A 27,437-nucleotide genomic window follows, 5' to 3' on the forward strand; every position below is an offset into this window, starting at 1 on the left:
TCTGTCCAAGAGTGGGAGGCTGGAAATATGGAAATAATGATGTTAGTTAGGGCATTGCAAGAATGTTTGGATAGAATTGCACTGACGCATAGTCGTGCATTGTTTGTTGATAGGACTCTCTTCGAATGTTGTAGGCAATAGTGTTGTATATTTGCACCAAAATGCAGGATTTATGACAACTATGCTTTTAAGAATATACAAATTCCTTGTTCGCTGCGGGAACAGTGACTGATCCTCTGATTAGGCAAACCACATTTGTAACGTGAAAAGTAACATGCCCTTTGTGACCTCAGTATCTGTATGAGTATACAGTAAAAGCTCGTTAATTTAAACTCGAATGGGACTATAAAACTGCTCGAATTAAGAGGAGTTTGAATTAGCGGGCTGGCGCGAGAATGAACGAACATCGCGTCGCATTGCGCGGGCAGAGCCCGTAGAAGCACCTCTGGACTCAATACTGCGAATTAGGAACTACTGCACGTTTGTGGTGGGTTATTTCGTAAATTAGGCTCATGGAGCTCTAACAGCGAACAGAAATTAATTGATCAGTCATTGATACGCCAGAAAGATGCACCGACATGCACTCATGTGAGCAGTGAGCTTAATGTCGAAATAACAGTTCACAGTATTGCCAAATGAATAAAATAAATAAATAAATATGACGCTATTTATGATCCAAACCCGTTTATTTACATGGAAAAGATAACGCAATCAATATTAAAGTAATCAGTAATTTGCATTTGATTCCGTTTGTTCTGTCGCGACTCCATGAGCACCGTTTGAAACTTGGCCAAGAGCTTCAGCGCCGCGTCCGAATTCTTATTTACTGAGAAATGCTGCTGTTTTGCATCTTTAATAAATTTGGTTCGGTTTGGTTTTGCAACACATTGTTATTACTCGGGGTCGACTTCTGCGAGGAGCGATGAAAACCAGGGCTTCCCAGTTTCAATTTACCGTTGCGGATACCGACGCGTTCGAATTGTTGGGAGTTTTTCCCCATAGAGATGCACAGGGCTGTGCCGGGACCAGGGCGTCAGTTCGAATTAACTGTAAGTTCGAATTAACGAGCATTTACTGTGCTTCTAGGGACTTGAGCAGCACTTGAGCAGAACTGCCTTTCCTAATCCCCACGCAATTTATTGTTTATGGTGCCTCACTTATTGTTTTGCGGCTTCTGAACATGCCAACGAAATGCGGCAGGTATGCCTGAGTAACAGACCCGACCGCAGGAACGCATTTTCCCCGCCAAGCGGGGAGGCTCTGCGAATGCACACTACCCGTTCAATGCTAGCGTCGTAACGAAATGCATCGCAATACTCTTCTGAAGGTCCGTCTGTTTTTTCTTATCCAGCCTCGGCATAAAACTGAGCTTCGATGGTAGAGGATTACTTGTTACTTGTTCGGTGTTAACCTAACCTTCGACACCCTCAGCATAAAGGGCCTCTAAACAACCTTTGAAAATACAAAGAAAGAACGCTTATTCTTTCTTGGCGTTTCCCTTATTTTCGCCATAATTCCTGACGCCAGTATTCCGTTCACGTGATGTCATGAGGAAATGAGCTCTCGATTAATCCATATATGCGGGATATCACTTGTAGATTGTCTGCTACCCTGCTTTGCCATGCACTTAACGTCGTGGTTTAGCGCTAAAAAAGACAGACACTTGTGAGAGACACGACTTTCACATGTCTGTATTTTTTGTGTCTGTCTTTTTTAGCGCTAAACCACGATGTCGAGTACTCACCAACTCGGCCAACAACGAGTTCTTGTTTGCCATGCACTCCCGTTCGGCCTTGTCTCGCATGGCTGTCGTGCGCGATCAAGTGAGTTTGCTTCGTTTTGCGCGTTTTCGACTGCGCAAACGGAGATAACAAGGTGCAGCCGAAAATCGCCAAAGCGTGGCAGGGTTAACGCTTAGTGCAGGCATTCTCTGCGTGTTTTATGAAGAATAAGTGGCAAGGAGGAGATAGCACCTGTAATAAATGTAGTGACGGCGCGAAAGAAGCCATCTTTGAGCTCGGTGTGATTTGGGGGCCTTGTAAGAGGCCGTCATAAAACGATTCGAATTGGTTTATCAACATGGCGAGCGCTATTTTCTCGCATTTTTCAGCATGCTTCGGTTGGACTGGGTGGAAGATGCAACCCACTTTGTCCCTCCATCGCTTTGTTGTCATGTAGATTTCTCTTATTACGCTTTGTTTTATTTGCGAATTAAGCAACGTTGACATGCAGCTTTTGTTCCCAGGCTTCGTAATTCTGCTTCTTTTCTTCGTTCAGTGAGTTATGACGACGAAAGGAAACTCGTGTGACTTTTATTTCACACTGTCAGATCAGCGAATTAAAGTTTTAAGGCTTGAAGCAGTAGAAAAATATCACCTCAAGCTTGTCAGCGTTAACGAAGCGAGGCTTGTGATAAACTTGTGTAAAACACTGTGATGTCTATTTCATAATATCTGACAACTTCGGAATCTCGCCAGGCTTTTGTTTTTTATTCATCGTAGCCAACCAGCGCTTCCACGTCTATTGCGTATGATTTTGTTAGAGAGGACATCACTATAGCCAACTTATGTACTGTAACTTATAGTCATGTAATTTGGTACGTCACATTAAAAGTAATCTTAATAACATGTGATTATAGCGTGTCCGGGCCTTCAAGTGCCACGTATGAAAATGTACGCTTTCACTTTGTATTCTCTGTTTTACCTGAAGGCAATTTGTATCTACCATTAGCGCCTTCTTCTACTCACCTTAACATCACACTTCTTTTTCGCAGTTCTACGGCCAACCCGAATCCTACACGTACGCCCTGGATGTCATGAACATGATTTTCACCGCCGTTTTTGCCCTCGAGTTCGTCCTAAAAATTGTGGCCTTCAGGTTCAAGGTGAGCCGTGTGTGCAGACCCTGTCCCTTTAACATGAATACCTACCGCTAGCTCAGCTCTCTGTCGCTTTAATGAGTCAAACATTACCAGGAGTACAATAGTGGCAGCTCCGAGGGTTAGCCTTCGCACGGGCTTCTCAAGCGCCCTAGGCGTCGTCTTAAAGTCATTGCATGTTCAGCAGTGATTTGTCTGGAAAATACGCAGAGCAGTCTATGAATAAATCGAGAAAATATTAGTATTATTTATATATAAGAATACCGCGCTAAACAGGACCGCGATGAAAGTGAAGATATTGTGAGGCGTGAACGGGAAACGAAAATACGACTGTGAAACAGGCCATTCAGGAACCACAGGGGATTTGATTGAAAACTCTTAATAACGCTTGCTGAATCCTCGCTAACATGAGATATGGCTTCAGTCAACCTGCACCTTGCGTCTCGCGCAAGGTTGCCATCTTGTTCATTTACTCCCGTGTTCTTAAGACATTAGCTATATCTTAATTTATGACGGGACATTTGAGCAGTAACGCACTGTACGGAACTGTGCGTGACGAAGTGCATACGGAGCCGTAAGCTTTTCGTTAGGTTCCCTACAGGGACGGGTTAGGTACAACACTGATGTCTGTTATGTGTACTGTATTTGCGTTTGGAATTCGTGGAAGGAAATGCCTTCGTTCGTCCAGTAGCCGGCGCCCATAGCGGCACGGACACATCTTTCACGTAGACCGCAGTTGAACAGCTCAGGAGATAGGGTCATAAATATAGAAACACTTCCTTTTAGCTGCTCTATTTTTTTAGCGTATACAGGATAAAGGAATCACAACTGTGCTATATTTATACAAGTTTCAAAATATAGGACACTCAATTTTGTGCGATTTCCAAAGGAAATTAAGATTCGTCTGCTTTCTTCTCGTCCTTTGTCAATCATTCATTTCGGTGACGCTTATATTTAACTGCTATAAAATGAGAAAGGGTGAGGAGGCATTGTTTTTCAGGGGCCTTATAATTGAATGTCGCAGCGCTGTCTTCCGATCGATTGATCCTAGTTGATCGCATCAGCGGATGGCAGAGCGATTCCAGATTCTAAGCGAGTGACACTCCTTGTTATCGCGTGCTGTTTTTCCGACATCTCAGGTACGCGAAAATTGTTGATAGCCTCAGTTCACTCTTTTGCAAAGTGCTGTAAGTTGCATGAAATCGAGAATTGGACGAAATCTCGTCTGGTCGGGACGTAATGGCATGGTAGAAATGAAAACACTGAACGCCGAACAAAAATGTGTTTTTGAAAATATAATAACGTTTCAGCTTCCACACGGAGGCATTGTTGACTAAGCTCGAAGGCCACAGCTTTCAGCCTAAATCCGCGTCAACAATCGCTTCAGGCGGCAATACCTGGAATCAATATCTTTAATTCTAAAAGGTTTACTCCGACTTAACACAACAAAATATATAACAAAATTACATAGACGTTTCGCCACCTATGCGGGTGGCAGGCTCAGTATACACTGGCACCAAATGAGCGGAGGTCGCGCAGTCCACTGCTAGTCACACATGTCCTTGCAAACAACCGGTAGGGGACCGCCGTTGTTGTTGTAAGTCGATTTGTCGCGGCGGATGAACCACGATTCCAGGAGTTTCTTCGCCCCCACTTTTGTTCTCGAGCCAGCGTCGTTGCATTGTTGAAGTCGAAGGTTTGCCCTGTTGTCCAGCAGTGTTCGACGAGCTCTGTCTTAAAACGCATGGTATATGTGGATTTAGCGACGTCCCCGTTGTGTTCTTTGAGCCTCGTTGACCGTTTCCTGCCTGTTTCGACGATGTCAGTAGCGTCGCAATCTCCGCATCGTACTTTGTAAACGACCCCGCTTTGATCGTCCGCAGGTGTGTGGTCTTTCGGCTTAGCCAACACGTGTGCCAAGGTGTAACGAGGCTTAAAAATGGTTTCTGTGCTCATCGGACGCAAGGCTCTCCGACCAGAGTCCGATATACCTTGAACGTAAGGAATAGACACAATGGACGTCGTCTTTTCTCGTGGCGTATTCCTCGTTTCTTTTCGCATGCGCTTCTGGGTGTCGTCAATGTAATTTTGTCACATTTTTGGTGTGTGAAGTCGGAGTAAATATTTTAGAATTATGAACTTACCCGGCTTTTGTAACATTTTTGCAATACCTTGAAGCGGCTATATCTGGAATCTTTGACCATCCAAACAACAAGAAACACGCTAAATCGTAACGACTGCAACCTACCGCTTACGTGCGCAAGGTGCCTGAAGCGATTATTGACCCGGATTTAAGTTGAAAGCTTCGGCCTCCCAGCTTATGGAACAAGGCTTTCGCGTGGAAACCCGAAACGTAATTATGTTTTCAACAACAACTCTCTGATGGGCGTTCAGTGTTTTCATTTCTACCATGATGTAAGTTCCCATTCTAATATGCTTACTTGAGAGGTAATGTATTCTACGTACTAATAACTTGCCAGCAATTCGAACATTTAAGGCAGAGTCCTAATCAATGCTGCTGTTGTCGCTGTTGTTCTTGTGGTCGTCGTCGTCGTTGTTTTTAAGTACAGACTAGTTGCTGACGATTCTGAGTATATGATGACTCCATCAGTTGCTAACACGTCTATGAGTATATGAGCTCCAATGAGATATAAGTTCACGAAGATATCACTGCTTTGTGGCCCTTTAAAATTTGTTGTAATCATAATGCACACGACCGGCCTCGTTTTCACTCTGGTTCTGCTGTGCATTGTATTAAGCTATGCGCATTTTTCGGTGAAGTAAAAACAAGCATATTGCGACGTAAATTAGTCCTTCGCATATTGCACTCGAGGCGAGTGCAATGCGCGAAGCAAGTCTGGTATGTCAAAACTAAAAAAAAATTGTGCGTCACAGGCAGAATTTTGCGCTATGTGCAACGCAACGAACGGCACTGCTAAGATTACGGCCACACATTTATAATCCCGCTTTTATGGCCGCCTGTTTTGTGCGGACTAATGTGTAGGACTTAAGTGACCTTAAACCCAAGTGATGCTTGTAAGCAAAACAGCGAAAAGAAAATCTTTTGTGGAGGCGAAAATGTGTGAGGCCCGTGTACTTAGATTTAGGTGCACGTTAAAGAACCCCAGGTGGTCGAAATTTCCGGAGCCCTCCACTACGGCGTCTCTCATAATCATATCCTGGTTTTGGGACGTTAAACCCCAGATATTATTATTATTATTATTATTATGAAAAGAAAATCTTTTTTTTTACTTTGACCATGTTGTGCGCTACCTGTTGAGTAAATCATACATACAAAAAGTCACAGTTTCAATGCAAGGGCGAAGCAGTGAATGCGATAGCAACAAATTCTAATGTTGTACGAGGTGAGGTTGGCAGCTAACTCTCTTGAATGCGATCTCGCGTAACTCTACAAAACGCTGATGTAAGAGAATACGGCCGCTCCAGGGAGAAATGCTCTTTCCGCACGTTCTCTTCACGTTCAGAGCGCAGCACGTAGAAGGGTATCCGAGCCGAGCGCTGATGGCTGCTGAGATAGCGCGCGCGCCAGCGATCGTGACCGCGCCCTTCGAATCAAAGTTCAAAGTTGCTGCTGGAGCTACATCCACCCCCTCGCGTCTTTTCATCATCGTTCTAAATGGGCGGGGCGTTTCCTCTCTGCTTCGACAGCATGCCTCCCGAGCGGGATGATGACGGCAGGCTCCGAGCAACGGAGATGGGCCGGCTCGTTTGATTTCTGCTTCAGCCGCGTTCACCGTCCCCGATCGAGCGCTTTCACCCGCGCTAGACCACAAGATTCCTGTGGGGATGTTATCAATTTGGACTTTATACGGGACATGACGGCGGCAGCGACGGCAAAAACCGGTCGCGGGTGTCCATATAATTGCTATCGCAATAAAAACTGAAGGTAAAAGAAAACGAAGTCACTTGTGCATGTGATGTATAGACGATATTCTTCAGGCTGAAAAAGTGCAATTGAGATGTCAAAAAAAAGAAGCGCGAAGGTAGGACATAGTGAGGGTGAGAAACAGAAACAATGAAGCTGCTACGTCACTGGTGCCTTGCTGATAATTCAGAATTAGGGAGCTCGAATGGTCACGGCCATCTAGTTCACATCGCAAAGACGCCAGAAAAAATTAATTTAAGGGGGCATAAAGAGAAAAACGATTTCTCTTGAATTAGAAAATCACCCTTTCCACAACAAAAAACACGACTCTTGCCCTGTGAAGACACTTGGCAAATCAAGAAACGCTCAGAAAGAAAATAGAGGGTGACGGCCACTAGAAGATCACCACACCGAACTCGCAGTCACGTGGTATAAATTGACGCCTACATGATCATTTATTGGCAAGAATGGATTACAGGTTGTCCAACGGAGCCAGAGATTTAGGATTGAGTGTTGCAGAAAATGTTGTCGATTCAATGACACCACAATATTAAAAAAAAAACTGACTTAGTACTTTACTGAAGTGAGCCTTATAGCATACTGATTGGCAGGTATCTATTTGTTTCAAGTGCATAAAACATTGCTTTTAAGCAGCTTTGGTGTAGTTCTGACGCATTATACCTTTGCCTCCTTGTTGTTCTCTCTTTGTGCAGAACTACTTCGGCGACGCGTGGAACGTGTTCGACTTCATCATTGTGCTGGGCAGCTTCATCGACATATTCTACTCCGAAGTAAACGTGAGCGATCTTCGGCTCCAATCTGCCCTCTAGGAAATCCCCGTGTGGCCTTGTTGCGCAGCATATCATTCGCTCTCTCTGTCACTCTCTCTCTCTCTCTTTCTATTTCTCAACGTGTGCGTGTGTGCCACCCGCCTTCCCACTGGCCCGGACAACTACTGCAAGTAGCGGGATTTCTTAGAGCGCAGACGATTGCCAGCAGGGCAGGAATTCCCAAAGAGCGACGGTCGTTGAGAAGTCCCTGTGAGGCCACGGCACTTTGCCCGTCGCAAACTCCTCAAGAGCAGACTCAGCGAGTGTTCCCAGGATAGGTGTACAAGTATGCGCCTATTCGACCGAATACATTGGCCTGGTGCATTGTTTTGCTAGGTAGTCCAGCTAGGAAGATCGAAAGCAGTATGGCTCCTTGGCTAATTCGTTTCACTCATGTCGAAAGTACAAGGATGGTTTATAAAAGAGAATATTACGATGGGAAAACTGTCAGTTTAAAGCGCTGTACTTAAGATTGTCCCAACCATTCCATAAAGAAAGAGAGTGGCATGAATCATTTTTCCCTTCCGCTATGCTAAATAGAAAGACCCCGAACAAAGCGTCAGGCTTCATTCAAGCAATTTAGGAGTAATTCTTAGCAGAAGTGACGTTGGGCTTGTATGTTACAGTATTTATTTATTTATTATTTATTATTTATTATTTATTTATTTCCAGGTACTGTTCGCCGATTGGGCCGTTACAGGGGTCGGGTACAAATATGACACAAATCAATCATTGTGTACATGAAGTAGCAACATATAGCTAATACATATATTCTAGAATTCATAATATGTCACTAGACGTAAATAGTGAAAAAGTAAATAACTTGCATATATTTATTATGTAAAACATAAAGCAGCAATGCATAGGCGATAGAAGGAAAATATACATCACGATGTTTCGTTCTCCAACTTACATAATACACACATTACATCACCTACTTCACAGCATTATACATCGCAATACTAAATTTTACAACCCACATGAAATATGTCAGATTAGCTACATTCCATGGCATTATTTCAATCGCAAGAGAAATAGAGTTGACATTCATGGAGATTTACTCAGAAAATATTTCGTAGTGTTGGATTCAAATTTTTCCAAAGTTTCACAATCCCGTATAGCCTCCGGTAAGTCGTTCCAGTCTTTTATGGTCCTAGGGAAGTAAGAGTATGCGTATGTGCGTACCCGAGATTGGGGGATTAGAAAGTTTCTGCAGTGATCGCTTCGATCGCTTGCTAGGTAGTCCAGCTAGGAAGATCGACAGCAGTATGGCTCCCTGGCTAATTCGTTTTTTTCATCTCGAGAGTACAAGGATGGTTTACTCATGTCGAAAGTACAAGGAGGTCCACTGTTGGAGGATAGTAGAGCACAGATCAAATCTAGTTTGCCCATAGTTGCGGGAAATATGCGTTAAATGTAGTTGCTTTCGGTAACATTGGGGCTTTGCGAGTGGACTGCGTCGAAGGTGAGGTACGGTTCCAGTATTATATTGAATGGAACTTTTTAGGTTGAGTGATGTCCGAGCCGGATATCTGCGGGCGCTCCTCGTTTCGAACTATTTGATGCATTTACTGCTCATTCATTCCATGCATTGAGTCGTGTCAGAGATACCGGGGCACACGATCAGGTGCGTCGCCAGAAACTTATTTTGGGAAGTGGGGGAGGGTCGGAGCCCTTTCAAGTATGTTCGTGTGTGTAGTAGTATATGCTCGTGTACAACACGCACACACACACACGCACACACACGTTTATACACGCATACATGCAAAACGGAGGAGGTTCGGAAAGGTGGGGGACGGGGTTGCAGCCGCCAAACATCCGTTGTGGTCATACCAATGCACACGATTTGGGCCACGGCTGTGATCGAAGGATCTGGCTGTCAGAACAAAAGGATTTACTTCGAGTTTAACTCCTATCATATTGAAGACTGCTACGCGCCTCATTCTGAACTACAATTTGAGTAATGATAGTTCTTCTATGTTTGTACTCGTCTTCTTCTGTTCGTGTTTTCGTCGCGCAATTTCTTTGATGTCATAGGTAAGCATTCGTTTCATATACTGAGTCATGTACCGAAACAAGTAAAACATTCATTGCAGACCGATTGCAGAGGCGTCCACTGTTGAAAGACATGTTAGTTATAAAAAAGAGCCCATCGTGGAAATGACAGTACGGTCGGGCAAGTGCAACGAAAGATGGACTTCGTAGAGTTGGTTCTACTCGCAAGGAAAAGTGATAGACGCAGAAGACACGGACGAGCGCAAACTTTCAACGAACTTTATTTTTCGTCGTCGCAGTAAATACATATGCTCATTCACTGACGTGGTAACAACGGTAAAAACACTGTCGCGCTGTGCAGATTACAACAGGCCACGCAAGGACCTTATTTCAAAATCGAACAAAGAAATTGAAGTTTGACTAACGCAAGAGTCCCCTCTTGTCGAGATATAAAAGGCTTCCATCAGCTCCCGAGCAGTGCTATCATGGCTTTTGCCGAAAATTTCTATGCCTCGGAAATTCGGAGCACACGCAGAATGCCGGACGTGCGCAGGCAAATGCGCATTCTCTTCACTGATTAACGATAATTCATGTTCCCTTGAACGAACGCTGATACACCGTCCGGTTTGGCCAAAATAAGGCTTTCCACACGAAAGCGGAAGCTCATAGACAACGCCAACCGCAGGCTACATAAGGCAGCTCGTGCCTTTTTTTTCGCATCCTCCAGGTATCTTCTTAGCAGAAGATATTTTCGGGCGGAGCCTTGCCAGCTTGCGCGAGGCAGGAAAGACCATCGGCACATCGTGCCTGCTCGCAACCTTCTTCAAATAGTGAGAAGTGCGGTGCAAAAAGGGCAACACTTCAGGGCGGCTCCAAGCTTGCGGCCCCGGTGTCTCACCGGAACGGGGTGCTTTTGTCTCACGCAGGAAAACCTCCGCGATCGCCGTAACAAACGTGCAAGTGTACCCGGCTTCCAACACTCGCCGTACTTGATCATTTAAACTATCCTGCATAGCATGTGGGCATGACTTCCTGAGAGTAGAACTCAAACAAAGGTTCACAATCCCCCGCTTGACTAATTTTGACTGCGCAGAGTCATATGGGAACTGTGCCTTCTGCGCTAGGGGGCTGTATGACCAACAAACGTCATCGCATAAACAAAGCCGTAAATGTAAACACAGCAGCGAGTCATTACAAGGGATTTCATTGGTGACAGTCAAGCCCTTCCCGCACTGCTGAAACGCGTCAAGAATAAAATCAACAGAATTGTCTAGATTAAGAACAGTGGGCTTCTTTAAAAGTATTAAAAATTGTCTACATATCTAAAAACATTGATGACGGTGCATCAACGTTCGTGCAAGGGAACATGAATTATCGTTAATCAGTGAAAAGAATACGCATTTCTGTGCACGTCCGGCATTCTACGTGTGCTCCGAATTTCTGAGGCATCGAAATTTTGGGCAAAAGCCATGATAGCACTGCTCGGGAGCTGATGGAAGCCTTTTACATCTCGACAAGAGGGGACTCCTGCGTTAGTCAAACTTCAATTTCTTTGGTGGATTTTGAAATAAGGTCCTTGCGTGGCCTGTTGTAATCTGCAGAGCGTGACTGTTTTTTACCGTTGTTACCACGTAAGTGAATGAGCAAATGTATTAGGGACTTTTAGATTGTACGTATACTTCTTTACGTTACCGTGTTACCGGATATGGAATCTGCGCATGCGCGAACCATTACGGAACGTAAAATACTCACCGGATAGGATTTACGTTTAAGACCCTATCTCGCAAACCCACCTTCGTTCTTGGCTACACGTGACATCCGACTCCAACCGCCGAGTCAAAATAAGCCGAAGTGCGAACGCCACTTACGATCACCTTGGTTCAGCCGGATTACCAAGGCTGCAGCGACCTAGAATACCGAATCCGCAAACGTGAGTGGCCTAAAGCCCCTGACAGGCTGGATAGGTGGCGCCATCTAGCGGGGCCAAGGTGAACCAGGCAAGCACAAATTTGTTATTGCAGAAGCATCGGGCATTGTACTTCGAATGTAAATGGCTTGCAGCGGCATAATTACGAATGAGTTGTCTTTTTAATCATATTTTTCCCTCAAAAACACTACGCGAAAACAAACGTGTTCATAACTGTGGTTCCACGAAGCGTCACAAGATGTCGACATCATCGTCCGGTAACCCGGTATTGCTACACCCCTTTGGTTATACCGGGATTCTGCACACGCTAAAAACCTCTCATAGTTTTGCCGCAGCGGTAATTCAATATTATCTAAATTAACTTCAGTTTAAATGCAGTTATCATCACCATTTAGTGGTTTGCGCAAACGTAAAGGTATACGTTTACGTACGTACACGTTTACGTATGGCGAGCTAAAACTTTTGTAAAACATGCGTTCCGGTAACACGGTAAACGCATTCCGGTATTCCGGTAACACGGTAACGTTAAAAAATATACGTACAAGCTAAAAGTCCGTATTGACTGCAACGACGAAAAATAAAGTTAGATGAAAGTTTGCGCTCGCCCGTGTCTTCTGCGTCCTCGTATATAGTTTTTTCTTGCATGCAACGAAAGAAGCTAAAGGCCGTTTTTTTTGCAGGCAATTTTTGCTGTCCGGTTATTCATCCTAGGTTTATCACTGTATCCGGCTGTGCAATATAAAATAACCACATGAAGGGCGTTGGAAAAGTAATGACGCTTCGGCGGCAGGACCAGGCTTCATCGGAAAGAGGTCGGAGAAAGGGCAGCCACAGAGGCTTAGAACCCGACCAGCCTTCGGCACAATATGCCGTGCAGCCAATCCTTTAGGCGCATGATGAGAAGAGTTCCGCTGATGTTTTCACCAATTATTCGGAGGAAACTGAATATAAGCGTCCTTTCGAAGGAAACAAGTTTCATAAGCGCATCTCTTTTTGCAGTGAAAGGGATATGTTTCACACACTTGAGTCAATAGGTGCCTTTGTGAATGCAGAGGTGTGCGTATCTTTAAAATGTATTTAATGAGACATTGTTGTTTATGTGTGCCTGTGGCTGCTGCTGTTCTCTTACGTGGTAGCTTTCCTCGTACGGTTGTCAACCACAATGACTGCGGATGAAATAGCGCACTGTTCTGTTCATGGTAAGCAAGCAAACTTAGAGTTGGGTTTCTGCTGCATCGTGCCACGTAAGACAAACAAAAGATGATCAAAAGGCGACTGCTTGCTGCCAAGTGGAAGTTATGTGCAGGTCCGTGTTTCAATGTATGCGCAGCACAACAACCGATGAAGAACGCGTAAATGAAATTTAGAGACAACATCTTCGCCGTTCCATTCCATAATTTGTCCACTGTTGCGCCGTCACTGCCAAGTGTCTCGCTTGCACACCTTGTTTCAGTCCAACGCAATGCATAACCGCAGTGCATTTTTGGTTCGCTACTCGGCGTCTTGACGCCTGTCATAGTAAAGTGCCTTTCTGGGATAATTCCAACTTAGATAGCCTATATTATCGAGCAAAAAAAAAAAACATAAAAAAACCCAAAGTCGTTAGATTTCTGAAGTGCCACTCCTGGCTGTTACAGAACTGTGTTGCGTTGTAGCATCTTGGCAGTCAACAATAAACGTGCAATGATGCTGTGCTGCAGGACTGCTTATAATTTCGGGCCGTTATCGTCATCAGGGGTTTCTTTTGCACTTGTGCTTTTGTAGATGGCTTTGTATTTGCTTTTCGTTGTCTGGTATAGAAATACTGGTTTATCCTTAGCATTGAAACGCGTTATATGGTACTTATCAAAATCTTTGCAATTCTAAAATCGTGTGACATTGTTCTTTGCGTTAGACGTCGTCATTTGTTGTTTATTAAGCTCCTCTAAATGCGCACCCTAATACAACCACCGATCTTTGAGCTTTACTCTCATTCGCAGTCTGAAAAGCTATATTGAAGGGTAATTACCTGTATACGTCTTTTTTTCGCATATTTTGACATCATGTTAGCCTAACCTTATTTCAGCAGACCGTAACTCCGATTTATGCTGGGTCCTCTTTGATCGAAATCTACCACCGCAGAAACGTGCGTTTAAGATGGTCTGTCGAAGGAAAGAACGAGCAGTATTTCGAGAGCGAAGCTGAGTTTTTGCATGATCCTTTATTCACTCTTGTAAAACAACAGTCAGTCAGAGTGATATCATTTGTTCTCGGCCGACGGTTGTGGCGATCTGTCTTTGTGCCTGTCACGCAGGCATAGTTTCACAGAGTATGGCATCAGTTGACATTTTGCTAGCTGTGCCTTGAGCTTTCAGTTGTACGTAATTCATAGACCAAAACTTAATACGCATTGCCTGCTTTGTGTTAACACTATTCGAGAGCACAATGGAGGGTTCAGCGTGATTCATTACCGTGCTCTTTCGTGGCGTCGACTCAGAGTCTCCATTTTCCTGCTGCGTGTAAGCATTCGCTTTTCCCCGTACTACGAAGCACATACGTTGGAACGAGCACCATCATAATCTATCCTCAGTGCCCATTACTGGCACATTCCTCGGCAACTCAAGCTGCATAGCTAACTTCTCACCTTGTCGATGTCTGACAGCGAAAAATCTTTAGCGTAACTGGCGCCGAAACTTCCGCGTAAGAATGTACGTGTTAATGTAATCGTAGGCAACTTATACCGTGGTTAGATCGTGTACGTGTAGTGCCTTAGCCGTGGTAAATCTTTAGCGAACAGCAGTCGGAACGGTGAGTATACACCAGCATTGAGAATGCCCGTGTGGAACTGAGGAGTTTGCGAGACAAAGCCCACCGTGATATTTACGTTACCCAATCGGTATTGTCGCGCCAATTTTGTGGCTGCAATTGGCTTTACCCTGTCCACTTTTCTGGCACCATTTTATTGTAATTGGAAGGAGCATAAAAAGAAACTTTTTGCTCGATATCACCATGCAAAATGTGTCCGACTCATCAAAGGTGTACTTTAATAATCAACAAATGCCTACCTTCAAGCAGCGGCTCGATGTTTTTCATAGGTTCGAATAGAGCTAAAATGAAGTCGCTGCATCGCTGCTTATTGCATTAGTAACGTAGCGCCAACGTAGGCTGTGGCTCCGAAGCCTTGTGCCTCCCACAGCGTACAGTCTTTTGCAATTCGTGCCCTACAGCTGCTAGTAAAGAAGCTGGCAATCTTAGTTTGCACCTGTAGGGTCAACCTCGGTTGACCTTAGCGTGCACGCTTTCTTAGACGCACCTTATGTTTTTCATTTAGGAAAACAGCCTTACTGCTTGCTTATAGTGTGCCTTTGTAGACCCTCGCGTGCTGTGTGCCTCATTTCTTCTATGCCGAGTTTGATTCTAGATGGAGTGGCGGTTAAGACTTGTCGCAGTGTTTCTCTTACCGTCGTCAAACCTGTAACGTAGCACGGCCCCGTTGTGGACGTAATCCCAAAGATGTGCAGCGTAACAGCGCGGTGTGCCCATCAAGTAGGTTGTGTAGCGCTTTTGTTTTCTTCTCTCCTTTGTTTCTACCCACGGTGTTGCAGGTGAGCCCTCACTTTATGCCCTTGTTTTCACTTTCCCATGTGTCTACCGAGGTTTGTTGTACTGCGCTTTCTTTTTTTTTTAATTTCTGGGTTTTCCATAAGAGATGATAGCAGGCGCAAACAGGAGTGTCAGTTGGCGCAGACGCTGAGATATTCTCATGGCCTGGTCTGGTCAACATGCAACTACGTAACTTCCCCTGCTGAACGCCCACGGGATGCTGCATTCTCATGAGACGCATATCGTTGCTGCCAACGCCTGGAATGTATGCTCATATGCAGGACATTTGGCGTCGTGGCCAGTGGGTAATTTTTGAAAATTACTTGAACCGGCAACTGAAAGTTGGTGTCGGATCACAGAAAACAGGCGCCGCAAATATGCACAGAAAAGAAAGCCAAGTTAGTTAATTGACTCCCGTCGCCCGTAAGGACATTTCCATATTTTCGAGCTTCTCGCTAGCCGCTTAAATGTCGGCGATGCAACATGCTTCACTGGAGCGTTGACCTGTATGCGCAGCACTAGTCCGATCCAAATATACAGGTGTTCTTTGTACTCATTCTCTTCACAAAGACTTGTTCAACAGGTCGGCATAATTAATATTAATGTTGCATCTTGTTAACGTATATTTCAGATGTTTCTCTCTAAACGAAATGGTTCGTGCTAGAGCAGTTCTTATGAATTCCCGAGCGCACGATTTGCTTTATGAATAGTTTAGAGGTTATTCTGAACTTTTTGAATACACCATGTATTTTATGCACTTTGAGGGAGCCAAGTAAATTGTTAATGGGTATCCACCGATTTCAATAGCAATAAATAGAAGTTAAGTGCAATACTTGCGAAGCGACGATATTTCACAAAAAAGTATTCATCTAATAAAAAAAAATGCCGTTTTTGTGTAGGTCTTGGTGTAGTTGTAAATCTTGCGCCTAATACAGTTCCACTACCGCGAAATCCGAGGAATCGCGTAGCCCAGCGATTCCCTTGGCACATGCCACCGCCTCGGCAACCGCGTGCTTGCGAGGCTGTGGCGCCCACTCTTGCGAGGCGCGGGATTCAGCGGCATGTTTTAGAAGCGTTTTTACCGATTTTGGGCACATTAATACGATATATTCTAGGTTATTTCTGTAGTTTATATTATTTTAGGCCTTGTAATTTATTCTCCACTAGATCTGAACATTTTTAGCATCGGTTTAGACCTGTATTGACCACTGCGTGTCTATGCGACATGAGACGGTGGACGACAAGCCGGGCCCCTAAAGTGCAACGCACATTATTGCAGGTTGCGTAGAACTGTTACGTCTGTACAGCCCCTTGTGTCTGCCGACGATTTATTTTACACAAGGAAACATGAAACGTTAACAAGCGCAGCTTAGGCGTTCACAACCGGCTAACGTTAGACACAAGAATTATGCTCGGGCGACAGCGTCAGTGCATTCGCGCGCGCACTTCGTTATCATCGTATTCAAGCGCGACATGGCAAGAACCAAGTCTTGCCCCTTATTGAGCGCATGATAGTGGAACGAATAAATAAATCTAATGAATGTGTAATATTTTTTTCGAACATGTTTTCTGCCCTTCAGCTACTATGTTAACGCATTGCGAACACCTATATGCTCCTCTGTGTTCATAGTGCTCACATTTATCGTCGATTCTCACTGCAATTTTCTTTTACCGTCGTTCGGAATAGTCTGTTTTCTTTGTTATTATAGTCGAGTTGTTTCCTTTATTCTGAAGTTTGAATGTTAACTATAAAACTGTCTTGCGCTACACTGGGAGTAAGATCGTTATTTACTTTCTTCCCGATTCCCAGTTTTAGAATTGGTTCGCTTTATAAATGGCACTCTACACTCTTTTGGCGGCAAGGTTTCGTCTTCATTCGAACATTGTCTTAGTGGAATATGCAGCGCTGCAATGTTTACAACAGGACGGAAGGAAAGAACATAACATAGGACTCAAGCAACCGAATCGGTTGCTTGAGTCCTATGTGATATACGTTGCACAAGAGTTGAGATCTGGGCCAGTTGGTTCATGATACTTGACGAAAGCCAGCAAAAGAACGGGACACGAGAAAAGGCAGACACACACACCGCTGGAACTAACAACTGTGACTTTATTGAAGAAAAACATTCAACCAAGAAACCTCACAACGCATGTGCAGCACGTCTGTATCACCTACAACGTCACCCGGCGACGCAATCATCTTTCTTGCCATCGTTGTAACACACTAAATTCCTTGTCAATGAGGCAAATTGACGGTGTGCTTATACATCTATCTCCGCTTCTCCTAATGTAGTATGCCTCCACAATTTCCCGTTCTTCTTTGCCCTTTCCTCTTCCCAGATAAGTTACATTACTGAAAAGCGGTTAGCACCCGCATTTCCGACAGTGACGTGCAAGATTCGCTCCATCATTCCAACTCAAATAAGCGTGATGCTCACGCAACCTAGTATTAATACATCGGCCGGTTTGGCCGATGTATACCTTGTCACTCCAGCGGTGTGTGTGTGTCTGCCTTTTCTCGTGTCCCGTTCTTTTGCTGGCTTTCATCAAGTACTATGTGATATTCTTGTCTCCCACCTTCTTGTGAACTTTGAAGCGCAGCTTAATCCACGAGACATTCCAACTAGCCCCAACACACGCTCTTCTCAACATTCTCTTCCTCAGTAAGCTCAGTGAAAGAATGTAAAGAATCCTATTGCGCAAAAGTAGTCTTCAGTTGCCACAGATATTGCGAAAGGCTTATTTTCGAAGAGGAGAGCCTTCTATGATACACCTAAGAAACATTACTGGGATGCTGGGGGCCAAATTCGCACCAGGTGTAGGCAGCATCGACAACTCAGAAGCACTGATTTAACACACGTATATCGAGAACATCAAGGCGATTATAATTCGATATGTTCTAACATTGCTAAGACTGAATATCAGTGCCCGCTTTATACGCATGTTTTCTAGCAACGTTAATGCTCTTGTGCTTCTAAACAAGTTCAAAAAGGACACAATCTCTAGGTACACTTTTTCCTTACATCATCGCACAGTGTTTAATAATCTTCAACATAATATAATGGTTTTCACATTAACTGCCTGGCTGCGGTCCCGTGGGCGTAAGCGCCGTTAAAACATTAATTGACTAAATTAATTGAAATTGACTGCCTAAGCACTGCACTGAAGGCTGGATTCCTAATTTGCATTTTATATATGTTGCGGGTCTAAGTTCGTTTCGCATTTAGTGAATACTAAAAGCAGACGAGAGGCCAGCTCTCAAACTCGACCCTTAACTGCTCTCACTCCAAACGCCAATTGTTGCAATCGCTTGCTGAAGCTGTCCTACTTTTAATATAAACTAAAACTGGTGTTATTCATTAGCAACGCGATGCAGGCGCCACAGATCTAAAGCTGTGCGATTAGCACAATATATGGTCAAGAATCAAGGATTTGTTGATTGTTAATCCCATCAGAGCTTGCGTGGTGCATCAAACCCTTCACTCTCGCTCACTCGCCGCATGCGACATCAGCTGTGCTTCAAGCCTTTGTGTGTGTGCATCACAAAAGTGGCTGCGCTCATTTCGTGACGCGCGAGGCGCTGCTTTACTACTTTTTGCATGCGCACTGTTAGGTGTTGTACAAATATATTTACTTCGGAAGGTTAGAAACGTTTGTGTACGAAGATATACAAGCTCGGACTTAATACTTAATGTGCACCACCGATATAACACGCTAACATGACCTCCTTCAAGGTGTCACGGAATATAAAACGGAAACTACATACGCACCTCTGTATTCCCAAGTTTTTTCACTATACCATGATTTCCAGAATGCTACTGCTAGGAGTGCAATACACGGTGCACACAGATAAAAAACGTCTTCAGGAGGATGTCGTACAGTTTGCGCAGCTGCGGAACAGATATCATGAGCTGTTTATGCAGGGTCAACCAGGTGCCCTGATCAGTAGTTGTTTTCTTCCCCCGCAGTGAAAACAGCGTGAGGGGCGGTTCACGAGAATATTGAACACGTACTCCATTGCCGCGCCAAACGCTTCATTGATGTGTCATAACGTCAGAAACGGCTATTTCGACGTTTTCCTCTTTGTTTAGAACACGAATGTCTTAGGATCACTTTAAGCCACATCTAGAGCTTACTCACCTCAGGGGCTATTCGGAGCGGTAAACAAGCGAAATTTTAATCAAATAACGTGTCAGTAGTTCTTCGCAAGAAAAAAGACGCATTTTTAAAACGTTCGACAGACGTGGTGAGAGGAACGCTGTTCTACTTGCGACAGCACAAAATTCAATAAACCACATACTACTGCGTGATATCATTAAACTGGCGCTCCTCCAATCTCACCTGTGCCTATCTGTATCAGAGCAAGGAAGGCTAGTGTTAACTGGGCATGCATACGTTGTACGGGAAAATCTTCAGAAATGTTAAAAGGCCACAGCATTAGCACTGTTTTCCTTGACGCACGTTCTTTCCAACTCGCTCTAATACAGGTGGCTGGAAGGTGCGATATATTCTAAGGAGGTCTTTGGTCACTAGGAGTGAATTACATAATTGCTGCCTGGATTAGATCGAGTGGGGAATTGCGTAAACAATGGTGCAATGGCTGCTAGGAATGCGTTTCTGCATGCAGTCACGCGTTTCCGCCAAGCACGGTGGTAAGTTGCAAGTTTGTGTACACTTAGAGTACCAAGGATGTCCCCGAGAGCGTCCGCATCCAATTGATTCCAGTAGCTTAGGCAATCACGAAAGAATGATACGCAAAACTTGCGCGTTGTCACAAAAACACGTGCCCAAATTTTAAGTTGCTGCCACAATTTGCCTCGGTAGCTGGGATATTACGGCTCAGTATACGTAAGCGTCAAAACCAGACCAGGTGATTGGCGGTGTTTTTTAAGCACGCGGCATCAAGCTTATAAAAATTGTCCAGATGATGCTAACTCTGTGACCTGCCACCGTGTTTAAGGAAAATCGGGAACCTTTAGCAAAGCGCTACGTCGAGTGACCAGCACTGCGAAGAAGTAAGACTACCTTTGGAAGGCAAGCTCACTGCCGGTTTCAGTCGCAGAATATTCGCGAGCACTATTATGGTTGACTGTGCATGTACGTCGACATTAGACCTTATGCAATGGTTCATATGCGTCCATATATGAACCACTACGAGTTGTCGTATTTACGGCTTATTTACTTATTTACAGAGGAATAGAACGCGAGGTGAAAAATAAACATAATAAATCAAGTTTCACAGCTGATAAACTGAATAAAAAGCACGAAAGGCCCTGCTCCAAGTTCACCTCTTCGAGCTGTCAAAGGGCAGACGTAGCTGTGGTCTCGTGAAGTGTAATGTGAGACAAAGTCCAGGAAGAACGTATCAGAGCAATCATTTCCGTTCACGGATGGCTGGAAAGGAGAACGAGCATTTGAAAAGGGTGCGAAGCATGATATCAGATAGCGATAATACCCTGAAATGCTGAGAGATGCATATGTTACAACATTGAAAAGAACCTCGCATTGGTATCTGCACTCGCGGTGCTGTTTGCTCGCCCTGTAGACGCGGCTGAAGATGTGCATCCACTGCATGCTACCGTGTCGTCGCATGCGGCTTTGTACTTCTTGGAGGGCGGTGAAGCTAACGCCGCCCTTTCGTTTCTGCGTTGCATTGCCCCTCTCTCCCAGCCCGGAACCAACATCATCAGCATCAACTTCTTCCGACTGTTCCGCGTCATGCGCCTCGTCAAGCTACTCAGCAAAGGCGAAGGCATCCGAACTTTACTCTGGACCTTCATCAAGTCCTTCCAGGTGAGTCTTTCTTTGTCCCCTTCATGAGGCTGAGAAGAACAGGATGTGACGTAGGAAGGGTATACACTTATATTGCTCGCGGAGAATGACGTTTTGTGAAGGCGGAAATTCAGCTGTTTTGGTTGTCTGCAAAAAATTCGAGTGACAAACTGTTCATGCATTTCGCACATTAGAAAACAAAAACAAAAACAACAACACTTGTACGCAAGTGTAATGTGAAACAAAATGGAATGGGCTTTGTTGTACAAGATAATGAAACATATTAAGTTACAATTTGCAAAATTCAGAAAGGACACTAATGATAAATACACTACAATACATAATAAATGCACTATAAATACACACACACTAACAACGGATGACCACTATATACACTTATGCGCGCGGCATCACCTGGAGGATTATTCCATACCGCCATCACGCGCGGCAGGAATGCTGCTCGTATGACATCGTTATCAAAAAAGTTTGTGTTCCCAGCTGTCCGTTCCTGCGAGCTCGTGACCATCATCGTAGAGCTCTGCAACTTTCGTTAAGGTTGTGTCAAACAAAAGACGTGTGTACGTGTGTTTCCACTGTTTGTTCATTCTTAGGCCAGCATTCCTGCAAAGTAAATAAATAAATGAATAAATAAATAAATAAATAAATAAATATCTTCGCGGAATCATCTAAAAGATAGGGGTGAGTGACTATAGAGTGCAATGTAATGCTCAGGGTGCGTGAGAAAAGAAGGCATGCGTGCAGACCCGGACACAAGATCGGAACAACGCGCGCCTATCGTGTCTGCTCGCCATCCTTCTTTTAACATGGATGCGCATCAACCAGTTCCACATTCGGTCGTTCTATGCTCGGGGTGCTTCGGAAGTTACGCTACTTCCCTCATCTCGCAAGTTCAGTTGCCATCAGTGGTTTTTCCCGGCAGCATTCTGGTATGGGGCGAGAATAGTCTTTTCAGAGAAGTATATAGGTTTCGTTGTTTGCGACCGCCGTGCTGAGTGTAGGCGTTTATTTTATTTTCTTTGATCTTCCGAAAATATCAACACCCAGGGGAACAAGCAGACCCCTCTTATCCTGAGGTCCCGGATGGCAAGAGAGGCATGTATCCATTGTGCGAAACCGGACAGCACATAGGCGAAGGTGCGGTGTAGCTTGTACGTGTTTAACAGAGGCTGTTTGTCCTCATTCTTGCGTTTTAGCTCCGCGAAAAACAAACAAAGGTAATGATGCCTAGGAGCAATACAATATCCGTAGCAACATATTTATTCCTTTTTGGTGTTATATCTGGCGAATCAATCCAGCGCAGCTACGGATGTGCTTTCTGATTCATAAAACAGCAGTGTAAATTTCGTGCACAAGGGCAAATAAGGTCACTTACACGCGACACAGTTGACTTTGCTCGCTCCTTGTAAATTTGTGCGCCTGTTTTATGCATCGTGTGATACCCACTATCCCGTCAGTGCCTCCTATGCGTTCGGATGCATATGTCTGCTGCTTAAACCTAAAGATTAGTGTACTGAAGTTCTTGCCTTGTTTTGTGCTACTTACCTCGCAGGCCCTACCCTACGTCGCCCTTCTCATTGTGATGCTCTTCTTCATCTATGCAGTTATTGGTATGCAGGTAAGCAAACACGTCTTATGGCAACGCGTATTTTCCGCTACATATGAACATGCTTGGGCCTATTTTAATGAAACCTTGGATTTTGGTGACTCGAGGACAGATGGACGTAGATAGGCTCTATCATACACTGAGACACCATATCTTTTCAATTGTTTTCACCTGAAGTGATGTCGTCACGAATATTCCTGAAGTTTCACTTTTGTGAGGACTGTCGCTCGGTGGCTTGAAGGCGCAGCATCGTCATCATTCCGTATGGCTAACAAGTTGCTCCCTCTTTCTCAATCACTTTCGTTACGACTTGTGTATATCCCCATTTGAGCAAATATCGTGAACATGCGCAAGCTTCATAATACTTCGAAGCGAGAAGATTATTTTCGCTTTTCGCTATTCTCGCTATTGAAATGTCTACGCGCGACTCGAGGACATAATGAAAATGTCAAGAATGTGGCGGTATATGGTGAACTAGCATTGCGCGCAGTTCCCACTCATGCAGATGGCCAAAAGAAAAGACGTGCTGAAAATGAACTATTTGTATAATGTATCGCGATAGACCATAATGGACAATATCAAGTTTAAATGACATTGAAGTCAAGCTGGCTGCTCATTGCTGAAATATAAGTCCCGCCCAATAGGCGAAGGACTGATAGGGAAGTAAGGCGCTACACTATAGAAACTGAGGTTTTTGTATTATTACGAGTGAACAGCTTATTTGCAGATGAAGGTTTGGAGAGATGAGGGATCGCCCAGACAACCACCGTGGTGTTGCAGGGGTTAAAAACAGACCTCGCCGTGTTCTCACTCTTCCACCTCCTCCTATTCCCGCCGTTACCATCCCCGTTTCAGAGACGAAACCTACTAGGAGAGGCATTGTTGTGTGCCTGGGTAAGAGCACTTAAGGCGCGGAACGTGTGCGAGTTGTGTTTTCCTAGAACGCCGATCAATTGACAAAAAGCGGCAACCACGTCAGCTGGCTCACTCAGGCGATGTAAAATATGATTATGCCCATCATATAATGTGACAAAAACTTGCTGCACAAGCCACGCCTACATTGTTGTGGAAGGCACTGGGCAATCCCGAATACCACACAGCAGGGGTGACACGGTTCTCCAACCGCCTCACCTCTGTCGAAGCCACCGCCTTGCTCGATTGCAACCCCCGGTGTTTGACATGGCCCGCACCGAAACTATCAATATGGCGTCTTCAACGCCAACGATCCCCGATGCTTGGCAGCTTGCCTCACATGTTCGGAACAAGCCCGGGGGGGACGTTGATGAATGGCTGAAGAACTACGTGCGGGTGAGCAAGCGCTATTCTGACAGTGTAACGCGGCTCTCCAACGCTGTGTTCTTCTTGACGCGGCGCTCGTGTTTTTCAACAAACATGAGATACCCTGACAGCGTGGCACCGGTACCCGTCCGAAATCAAGGGGCGCAACGGCGATTCTCTCGCAAAGAAGAAGCGAGCGGAGCAAATGCTTCTTCAAAGAGCTCAAGTATTAGGTGAAACGTGCACGACCTACACAGAGAGCATACTCCATCTATGGAGGTCGGCCACTTGTATGTCGGAGGAGGACCAGGTTTGCCATTTGTTAGAGGTGGTCTCAAAGGATGTCCATAGTTTTCTCTTCGCTAAAGAGGGTCTTAGCTCGGTCGCCGACGTAATTTGCCATTGCCGTGCCTTCGAGGTTCTCAAATCGCGCAGGGTTACACCGTAGTTCAGCCGACTAGCAAACGTCACAACTGATACCAGCCTAAGAATGGAACCCCGTCATTTGATCTTGCGTCAAGGACGAGGCAGATAGTAAGAGAGCTGAGTCGTTGCGCAGAATTCTACGACCGCTTACGTGATGGTGAGCAGCCTTACTTTCCTTCATCGACTCCTGTGTCCATTGCTGCAACAAGTGTCGAAGAGTACTGCGTGAGAACGCCCTTAAAGATGCAGCACAACTATCGCCAGGCGACCGGTAACCAGCGTACTGCGGCACACTACGTAGCACAGCAATGACGTATTCGGAGCCGCGGACTTGCGCTGACTACTCAGCACTTTCACCAATAACTGTTACTAGTGATGAGTGTTTATTAGGAGACGAAGGTCTGCAGAGGTGAGGGATCGCCGAGATGCTGCAGTTGCTCACAATAGAGTTCGTCGTCGTCTTCTTCTTCCACCTCCTCCTATTCTCACTGTTAAAATAATTTTGTCGACCCTATATGTTGCAGTAACGATTGCCTAAGTGGGTTGCGCCAAATGTCTGAGGAACAACAACAACAACAACAACAGCTTTTGCCTTTTTTGCGCAATAATATGTGCACCCCGTGAAGGCTACTATACTGTGCCCATCGGCGATGAACGCGGATCAGTTCGGATACCTGCCAAGTCCTGCGGCGTCAACGGCGGCCGCGTCCAGGAAGCGGACGGGTCCTTACTGCGACTATGACAGCGAGGATGTCCACTCACTGACAGGTGAGGGGTCATCTGATGACGACTTCGAACTTGTATTAAGCCGAAAGGCGAAGAGGCGCAACACCAGGCCATCTTCATCCCCGAACGTACCAATTAAATGAAGAAGCGCCGCGAAGGCCCGAGGCCAACACCATCATCTTCATTCCTGCTATCCTCAACGGCAACATGAAGCGCCTCAACAGGCAATCTGTTTCGGCGCTCCTGGAGGGACTGGTGCCAGATGAAATCATCGACATCAGAGTGAACCCGCGTAAGAATGTCATGGCGATTGATGTTTGGCATGCTGCCGCTCTGAACGTACTACGCAACGTCACAGAGCTGGATGGAATCAACGTCCGCTCCTACATCCCTGTGGGTTCCAACGTCGTCGCCGGCGTCATCTACGACGTTGACGCTACCATACCCAGCTCCGACTTCACTGCCCTTGTCAAGCCAGCTAATGAAGCTAGCGCTATCGCTAAGGTTACTCGTTTGGGACATCATAGTTGAAATCAAGAAGAAGAAATGGATATGGGCCGGGCACGTAGCACGTCGGAAGGATAACCGGTGGTCATTAGGGGTAACTGACTGGATTCCAAGAGATGGCAAACGCGTGAGGGGGAGACAGAAAATTAGGTGGGTAGATGAGATTAAGAGGTTTGCAGGTATAACGTGGCAGCAGAAAGCACAGGACCGGGTTGATTGGCGGAATATGGGAGAGGCCTTTGCCCTGCAGTGGGCGTAGACAGGCTGATGATGATGATGATGACTCATTTGGGTACCTCACGCTGCGTGAAAATAGATTGTCAAGGCAACTCTCTACCTTCGTACGTACGTAAAGGTGGGTCACTTCCGACACCCTGTGAGACCTCTTGTGCCGAAGCCACTGCAATGTCACAACTGCATGAAGCTAGGTCACGTGAGAGGCGTATTATAAAATGAGCGAGTATGTTCTCCTGCGCTGAAACCCATTCTGCGGACACTTGTATAGTCAATGTTCTCGAGTGTTCAATTTGTAATGGACCTCACGAAGCTTCCTCAAAACAGTGCCCAAAAATGAAAAGAGAAATTGCTGTATTGAAACAAATGGCAAAGAACCATACATCGCATCGCGAGGCTCCCGAAACAGTGAGAAAGCTGCGAAATCGGCGCCGACGTGCATCCAAGAAAACCAATGCTTTTGCATCTGCAGCGCCGCTTGAACGCCCTGCTTCACTAACTCCCTTGTCACCCGGACCCTTCGCGGCCTGCACGAAACGAACTGCAGTAAAACTGAAGCAAAACTGCTAGCCGGCCTAGTTGGAACGAATTCATTGTTCCTTTCTTCGTCCCCGTTTGTTTTCGCGCAAGTACTACAATGCAGTAAAACGCACGGTTTCTGGAGATTCCACTTGGCCTCCATTGCCGAAGCCACAGTGACAGACATCGTCGACGGTCGGTGCAAAGCAGAACAACAAGGAAGGCATGGACACTACGGATGCAGCTTGGCCTACGTTGCCTAAGTCGCAGCGACATCCAGATTCACCCTGCTCATCGGCAACAGTGCGCACTGAATCTCCGACTGACCAGTTGCCTGGAAAAGACAAACCAACCATCATAATGCTTCAGTCACTGTTGGATACACTTCGCGCGTTAGTCGGCAAGCTGAAATCGCGCTACGCTCAGTCCGTACAACATGTACTGGATGTTCAATGTCCAGTACTTGCAAGCCTTCAGTAGGCACCATGACGCGATTCTCTACAGCGGAAGGTATATGCCTGAGATCCTGAGTCCAGTAATATGGAACGCAGCTGTGTTGTTTAAACTCGTGTGTATTGTTTCTTTTTTGTAGGCTCCCTTCTTTCAACTCCCTTCTTTCTATCGCTTAATCCCCTTCCCCAGCGTAGGATAGCAAACTGGACGCGCAGCCGGTTAATCTTCCTGCCTTTCCTGCTTTTTTCTCCCCCTCCTCATTTACTAATTAAATTAACGAGCAAAGTGTCACGCCCAGACAGAAAAGCGGGAACTCATCACAGTCAATGACCTCGAGCAGTGGCACTCACAGCACTAGTGTGATGAACAGTATGAGCCATCGCATCGGGTTCCTTCCCGCTTCTCTAAGCGTGACCTCCAGCATTAGGTGCGCGGAGACAGCGCATGAGTCCCAGCCACTCGCTGGCCTTTTGCACCCACTTTACCAACCAATGTCACACATCGCTGAGAGGAGCAATGACTCTAGGAGGACACAGCCTCACTTAAAACCTACCCCATTTATCGCGCGCTTCCGCCTCGCTCCTCTAACCAGCTTTGTCCCGTCCGCGTAACTCATTATCGGCGCTCTGTCATGTTCGTTATCCAGAAAGGTAGTTTAGCATGTAAGGTGTCGCGCTTCTAAGCTTGAGGGCACGGGTTCAATTGCGGTTAATGCATTTAGCCGTGTGGTTGCTACCGACAGAATTCTTCCAATTTACTAGCGAACACGCACAAGGACTCCTGTGTCTTTCTCTCTAGTC

The 27,437-nt window shown here is 45.4% G+C and overlaps 1 protein-coding gene across 1 annotated transcript in view; it reads left to right on the forward strand.

The window, feature by feature from the left end:
• The window catches only part of LOC119400224 (muscle calcium channel subunit alpha-1), a 129,833-nt gene that overhangs the window by 53,751 nt on the left and 48,645 nt on the right, over nucleotides 1–27,437 (forward strand). Inside the window, exons 20-23 of the mRNA XM_049420240.1 lie at nucleotides 2,774–2,884; nucleotides 7,478–7,561; nucleotides 20,769–20,891; nucleotides 22,441–22,506. Of these exons, the coding sequence (XP_049276197.1) occupies nucleotides 2,774–2,884; nucleotides 7,478–7,561; nucleotides 20,769–20,891; nucleotides 22,441–22,506 (384 nt within the window). The remainder of the gene's footprint in view (nucleotides 1–2,773; nucleotides 2,885–7,477; nucleotides 7,562–20,768; nucleotides 20,892–22,440; nucleotides 22,507–27,437) is intronic.

Source organism: Rhipicephalus sanguineus, chromosome 10 (assembly GCF_013339695.2).
Source record: "Rhipicephalus sanguineus isolate Rsan-2018 chromosome 10, BIME_Rsan_1.4, whole genome shotgun sequence".
Classification (NCBI taxonomy): Eukaryota; Metazoa; Arthropoda; class Arachnida; order Ixodida; family Ixodidae; genus Rhipicephalus; species Rhipicephalus sanguineus.